The sequence below is a fragment of the Euprymna scolopes genome, chromosome 9 (genome assembly GCF_053919585.1).
Source record: "Euprymna scolopes isolate OS-2025 chromosome 9, ASM5391958v1, whole genome shotgun sequence".
Classification (NCBI taxonomy): Eukaryota; Metazoa; Mollusca; class Cephalopoda; order Sepiida; family Sepiolidae; genus Euprymna; species Euprymna scolopes.
Window position 1 is genome coordinate 10,550,437 of NC_136490.1, and position 7,549 is coordinate 10,557,985.

Sequence of the window (7,549 nt, forward strand, 5' to 3'; positions counted from 1 at the left end):
GAAACAATTTTTAGAAGATGGATCATTAGGATTTCCAAATTAATACATAAATACATTGTCTTGGTTAATGAGTAGGCAACCATTACTTCACCATAAATTTCAACATTAGTGGGTTTCCTCCCTCACTATCGGCACTATAATTGTAAGAAAAATTATTACATTTTTGGAAGATGTCTCAGCAGGATTTTCAAATTAATGCATAAAAACATTGACACAGTTAGTGATTAGACAACCTTTGCTTCATTATCAAATTTCACATTATTGTTTCATTTTCATTTCCCACTACCGACACCAAAATGTTTTTGAAAAAGATGTCATTTTCGGAAGATTACTCAGCAGGTTTCATAAACAAATATGTTGAGATCTTTAGTGATTAGGCAACCCTTGCTTCACAAAAAAATTCCACATTACTGTATTCTTTCCCTCCTGATTACCGATACCATCTTTCTAAGTGAAATGATATCATTTCTTGAACATAACTCAGCAGGTTTTCCAAATAATTATACAAATGCATTCACATGGATGGTGATTAGGTAACTTTTACGTTACTTATTCAATTCCAAGCAAAGTTGGGTATTTGTCTAGTGTATATTTGCACCTATCTCATTCAATCCTGAGTGATGCAGGGTATTCTGCTAGTGTATAATTCCACCTATCACATTCAATCCCGAGCAATGTCGGGTATTCTGCTAGTATATGTTTGCATGTATCTCATTCAATCCCAGGTGATTTAGATTCTTCAGACTACTGTTCTCATCTTGAATGTTATTTCCACATCGCAAGGACTCCTGGCTAAGTAAATAAAGTACTTGATAAAATTCAGTTGTAATGTGACACTCTTCTGGAAGTTAAAGGTTCAATCGTCAATGTGGGTTGCACTTAATATACAATTGAAAATTGCTTAGGATTTTACCCAGTTACGGCTGATGGAATGAGAGTATGCTACTCTGTTGATTAAATAAAGAGTTCCATTGGAAATTTCTTGTAGATTTCACAGTATTAGTAGATACACCCAAAGAAGGTCTGAAGTTACATCCACAGAAACGTTGTGAAAATAACACTCAGCATGAGAATCCAAATAATAAGTCTTCATTCCCAAAATTCAGAAAGATGAGATCAAACTTTGATTCCTACTAGCCATTTATTAATCATTTGCATCATTTTCACATTTTTACATGCTGACATGCGCTGAACTAATAATTGCAATAAACTTATACAAAATACTTAATGATCAATTATGCCAACAACGTCTTACCATTAATTTCTCACTGGCAACGACTATTAGTTTTCATAGAAATTTAGGTAGCAATAAGCCACCCCAAAATCCCAGTAGTTTCCACACGCTTCCAGTTGAGGTCTGGCTAGTGCTCTCCCTTCTTTCTATTCTTTCACAACAATTTTGTGTGGTATCAACCAAGTTTGGTGTCTTTTTTGTGGGAGGTTACAGTTAATAAGATTTCTTGCAGTTCTATTATTATTATTGTTCGATGCCCCGCGTTCAGTCTCGAAAGACAATGGATACCTTCTGTAAAGGTAGCTGTGCATGTAATTGTGAGGATAGGATTGTGCAATCACCAACTACACCTCTCCTAAATTGGCGCTGCTCGAGTCTAGTGGCAAAGAGAAGTCCAGCACAAGAAGCAATGCCGAGATAAGCAGAGAGCACATGCAGCACTTGGAATTCCCAAATGGTCACCTATTTAGTACTGACCAGGCTCAACGTTGCTTAACTTTGGTGATCTAATGGGAACCAGTGTGTCAATGTGGTTATGCCGTGTTCTTCTTCTTATTATTATTATTAATAATATAAGCATTATAAAAAGTGTTTCCGCCAATTCAGTTTATGTCTATAATAAACATATATCAAAAACCAATATAGCTAATATGTTGGATATGAATCAATTTTGCTTATCACTGAAATCTGAACAGATATTGAAGTTTGTCAAGAATGTTTTCCCTGAGGGAGGGGAGGGAGCAGAGTTTCAGGTGAAGAGGGTCAAGGATATTGGATTAAGAAATGGCATCACCCCAAGACGGCCACAATGTTTTATTCTTGCCATTCTTTTCACTTATGCTTGTGTCTTCGTCATAAAAATAATCAATAAAAATACCAAATGATTTATCTAAAAAAAAAAAATGCCAAGAATTATCCCATTTCTTTTTTTATTAAATCTGTCTCTAGGAGACACTATATGTGGTTTGGTCTGTCAAGCGGTAGCTAAAAAGAAGGGCTCAGATAAAACACTAGCCACCAGCATCCAAAGATATTTGCATGGCAACAGACATCACTTCAGCATGATTAAATCCTTTTTAAAATGAAATACGTATGGTATACGTTTATAAGCCAAATTACAACGCAATATTATGTAAAATAAATGAATATTCATTTGTTTAAAATTAATATTTCGATGAGATACGCCATCATCAAATTTTATATATTTTTCTTTTTTTATTCCTTGCCATAGTGGTTAATGCAAAAATACAGTTAGCAAAGAACCCGCGTGTTGTTCTTCAGTGCTGATATGTTCTAATATCTGGAAGATGATTCTTGGCACGTGTGATATGAAAGTTAAAGTTGTGTTTTCCGTGTATAAGCTTTGTTTAAATTTATAAATAAAATATGTATTATATACGCTTATAAGCCTACACTTATGTAACAGAAAACGCAGGTTTTGCTTTCAAATCCTTTTTGTTTTGAATTAACAGCTGATGGTGATTTTGTCAAATAAACATGTTTTTGTGGATGAAGATTATAAGACGTTGGAAATAGTGGAATTTGGCTGCTTTCGTAGATTTGTGATCTTTTAAACATTATGTACTTGCGTGTCCTGTCGAAATTAGTAAATTAGGATAAATTCTAATTATGAAAAATAATCTAGTAGATGTATTAAATGTATTTTTAAGAAAAAAAAATCATCTGTAATCTCGTTCTGAGATTTTTTTTGTTTTAAAATGGCGGGTTCTTAATTTAAGTCAATTAAAGTTAAGGGTTATTTTTCTTGTATTTATTTGTCTATTATATCATTTTTCGTAATTTTTTAAATTTATACCAATTTCGACACGACACGAATGTAGGTAATGATGTTCACACCTAGAATGTGTTGATTTAAAAGATGGCCAATCTACACAAGCAACGTAATATATGTGCAATTGCATTAAGCGACCAAATCTTTGACATTGGTGAGAATATGTACGGGAACGTATGAGAAAACTAGCAGCAGCCAAAGGATAGCTGGCTATCGAAAATATTTGCAGTAGCAGTCGTTAAAGTATGTATTAAAATTAGCAAGTGTGCGCGAACTTACATCACAAGAAAAGGAGAGAAAAATGTACCATGTGGTCGAAGAGAGAAATAAGTGACAGACGTGTAAGGTCGAGAGAGAGAGAGAACGCACTAGCTGACGGCCAGCACTAAGTGGTGAGGAGAAAGACTTTTAAAAAGCACATGTGTTTATGAAAGAACTTTTACAAGATACTAAAGTGCGTTGGTTTGGAGGAACGCCAAATAAATGCATTTCATTTGCACTTTTAAAAAATACTGAGTTAGATTTTGATTTCTTTCCTGTTTATTTTTGTTTGTTTGTTCTTGCAACGGTACAGATATGTACATGTCGAATTCTGGCGACGGCAGTGAGGAAAAGTGGTTCCTAATGAGGCATCAGGCATTGATTTTCTTGTAACGTTGGAGAAAGAAGTCTGTTTGTAAAGAGCCGCGCGTTGTATCTAGCGGTTGTATTTTGAAATGTTTGAACTGTGCATAAGCAACGCGAGAATAACGTCAAGGATGAGTATTTTCCTAATATTACGTTGTGATTTGGCTTAAAGCGCACTTGATGTGTATTTTACTTTATTCAAATTAAAACAACGTTTCTATACGAACTTGTCGTGGGGGCAAGCAAACTCTCATCCTTGATGCTTTTATTTTGTCGAAAAAAGTGTCACCAGACGCTTGCCACTTGTAATCCCATTCTATCACTGAAACAATTAAAACTCAACCTGAGTTCGAGTCGATTCATCATGGTTAAGTTCACGTTTTGCCCTTTGTGCTCTCCTAAGATGTACTGCTACTTAGTTGAACTTGTAACAGCATTCGTCTTGCTACTTGATTTCCACAAAGTTGCGAGTTATTGCCTTGGAGTCATCAGAAAAAAGCAGAAGAGTAAATACGGTTGTAATGAATGTAGGTCAGAGTAAATACGTCTCGTTTGATATTATTTTGATAATTTCAAGGTTGAGATGAAAATAGAAGCATTTTATTATTTCGATTGTTCAGACTACTGTTGTCATCTTTGGTATTTTCCCCACATGTTTCGGTTGATGTAACCCCCAAAACTTTTCATTTCATAATTTTTAATTCTAACGACTGTGGTTTAAAAAAAGGCAAATTTTTCTACCATTCACCAGTAAAAGACGTTACCAAAATACACCTGAAAGAAGGTCGAAGGTTATTTTGGCAGAAACGTTGAGAAAATAACAATCAACATGAGAACAGCCGTACGCACAATCCAAATAATTCATATTATCAATCCTCATGTAAAAAATTCAGAAACATTAATGCTTACGTTTCTGAATTTTTTTAGATGAGAATTGTTTATTCATATTATTTGGATTCTTCACGGTACTTTTCTTATCTTGAGTGTCATTTTCAGATACACCTGAAGAAGGTCGGAGGTTACATCGGTCGAAACGTGAAAATGATACTCAAGATGAAAACAGTAGTCCGAAGAATCTAAATAGTACGGTTTTAAAGTATTGTATTGAGGATGTGTTAAAAAGAAAACAACAAGAATTATACAAGATGGTTGAAGAAAGCAATAGTTACAGTTACACATTATTTGTTCCCCAGCAATGGTTACAGGGTTGACTATCTATAAATCCAAAGCTAGTAACAGAATGTTGACATTGAACTAAAAATATCGAGTGCTTTTGCAAATTAGTGATGTTTTAAGTTAACGCATCTCGGGTGAAAACATTATTATACACTCACATGTCATGTGAAAATGAGTATAAATTCTAAAAATTACGAAAAACGATTGCGTAGATGTTAGATGCATTTTTAATAAATCATCAACAGAAAATATGTTCTGATATTTTGTGTTCAAAAATAGCGAATCCTTTATTAAAATGAAAGTAAGTCGGTTTGTTATACAGAATTAGTCGCACAACTCTTTCACATTAAAATATGATGAATTTAATATTGTTTTATTATTTTATTTTTTTAGAGGATCATTTTCCATAATCTTTTGAAAAGATCGAAATTTAAACAAGCACCAAATATTCTTTTTGGAATTGGCTAAATTTTCCCCAAAGAAGTTTGATTCACAAATTCTTAGCTTTCTTTCTGATTAAAGAATCAATTATTTTTCTTTCCTTTCTTGTCAGATTTGATTTTGGCATAAGTGTATGTAATATTTTCACCTGAAATGCGTTGGTGCAAAATATCGCCAATTTGTACAAGCACCAAAACTTATAAACCGTTTTTGTTTTCATTTTTACTGCAACATCTTTCTAGAACCATTGTTAGATTAACTCTTGATTCTGCGGATTTTTCAGAATATCTCTCATCTCTTTGGGGCAGAATGCAAACAGGATCAGCTCTTCTTTAAATAAAACAGCATATATTTTAGGTCAAATTATTAGAGCTGGTAAAGACCTGAATATATATATATATATATATATATATATATAAATCTGTTTATTTGATTATATTTCACCTTTTATTGATATAATAAATTCAAAGATGGCGCAATAAAATGAAAAAAGGTAGTTGCAACTTCTCTTCCAATTTTCAGATTTTATAATCATGCTCATATGCTTCCATTTTCTTTTAAAATTGATAAGCGTTTTTTTTTTTCTGATAAGTTAATTGCAAAATAAATTCAATAATTGAAAAAATAATTACATGAATAATTTCGCGCTACAAAACAGGTGCTGTCAAGAATTAGGCATGTGAACTTAAAGGAATAAACGGTAAGGGGGTCAACATCTTGAAAATTTGAAATATAGACTTTTGTCATTTATTTGTTATATATATTCGGTTTTCAAGTCCATGTGGATTATTATATGAATTGTATGATCCTCTAAATAAGTCTTCTTTTAGATGTGTAGTGCTATTATTTATTACTCTCTCTGTACATATATATGTATACTAGTTGTATATACCCGGCATGGCTAGGTTGAAACAATTTGCACCGTATATAACGTCACCAGCCATATCATATATGACGTAATCTGCTATGACGTCATATGTAACATAATAAATTATGTCATATGTGACGTATATTGTTAACAAAAAATAAAAACAGTATTACAACTTTATTTTATACATACGTATATATATACACATATATTATTCAGAATAGTATTCCGAGATAGAGAGATTAAAAGCAAACAAACCAAGTTACACGTCCATCAACGTTTCGTCTTTATTGTAAGACTCCTTTCATTTTTGCCCCCGTCCATACATGCCATCATACGTGACGGCGTGTAGCGTTATACATACAATTTCCAATACACGATTTAGTTTTCATACAATAAATGTAACGTTTTTGTTGTAATTTCAGTTCAACCGACATTACATGCCGCAATGTCGAGCCGAGATAAGACAGCAAAGGAAGGCGATACGGTGGAATTGGTATGTAATGTATCTGGAATCCCACATCCAAACGTAACATGGTACCGAAAGTCCATAAATGGAAAGTTACCGAAAGAACGTGAGTATGTTTTATCGTTGTACAAATGACGAAACGCTTATTCAACAAAGCTGGATTGTGACGCTCTCAAAACCTTTCAACAAGTTCGAACACAGATTCTGGTTACCATTGTCTTCCACTTTTAATGCACGTTTTTTGGTCCTCTCTTAGTTTGGCACTGGGGTTCCACTCTACATCGTTCTATGCCTTTTCTCCTCACATCTCTTTCTCCGCGATTCATTAATTTCATTAGTGTTCACAATTTTTTAACATTCTTTGTAACACACACATTATTTGTTGCCCTGTTTGTAAGATGCATACTCCATATCATTGGTCTGATTTATATTATTGCTGGTGTTTGCTTATGGACCAAGAGATCAGGGTTCAATCCTCAATCAAATCATACCAAAGACGCGAAAAATAGTACTTCATACCTTCTTTGACACCCAGTATAATCAGGTGAGGATCACGGGTAAGTGGAACAGTTCAGAGAAATGAATGGCATCCTCATCTACATCTGGAAAGGGAGCTTTTGATTTGTCTTTGACTATGATCGATTAATTTTGTTATCTCGTCTTGCAAATAATCTCAAGTAAAAACTCTTAATTTTTTTTGGAAATCAACAATTGAACAATCACAGAATTCTAATCCAACGTTTTGGAATCACAAATTAGATTTTGTTGGCATATTTCCTTTTCTTTCTTGAAATGAAAACCTCTGCCATAAATAATGCATAATGCAATGTGACGTCATTGTTTTGAAAACTTTGAGATGCGGATTGGTCGATTGGATTATTGAAACTACCATTCTCATCTTGATAGTTCACATCAGCTGATGTAATCTCGCACCTTCTTTGA

The 7,549-nt window shown here is 33.5% G+C and overlaps 1 protein-coding gene across 16 annotated transcripts in view; it reads left to right on the plus strand.

The window, feature by feature from the left end:
- The window catches only part of LOC145284430 (lachesin-like), a 1,332,212-nt gene that overhangs the window by 1,158,414 nt on the left and 166,249 nt on the right, over positions 1-7,549 (plus strand). For all 16 annotated transcript variants that reach the window (XM_080133226.1, XM_080133240.1, XM_080133228.1 and 13 more), the window contains one exon: positions 6,564-6,713. In XM_080133226.1, coding sequence (XP_079989352.1) covers positions 6,564-6,713 — 150 coding nt within the window. The remainder of the gene's footprint in view (positions 1-6,563; positions 6,714-7,549) is intronic.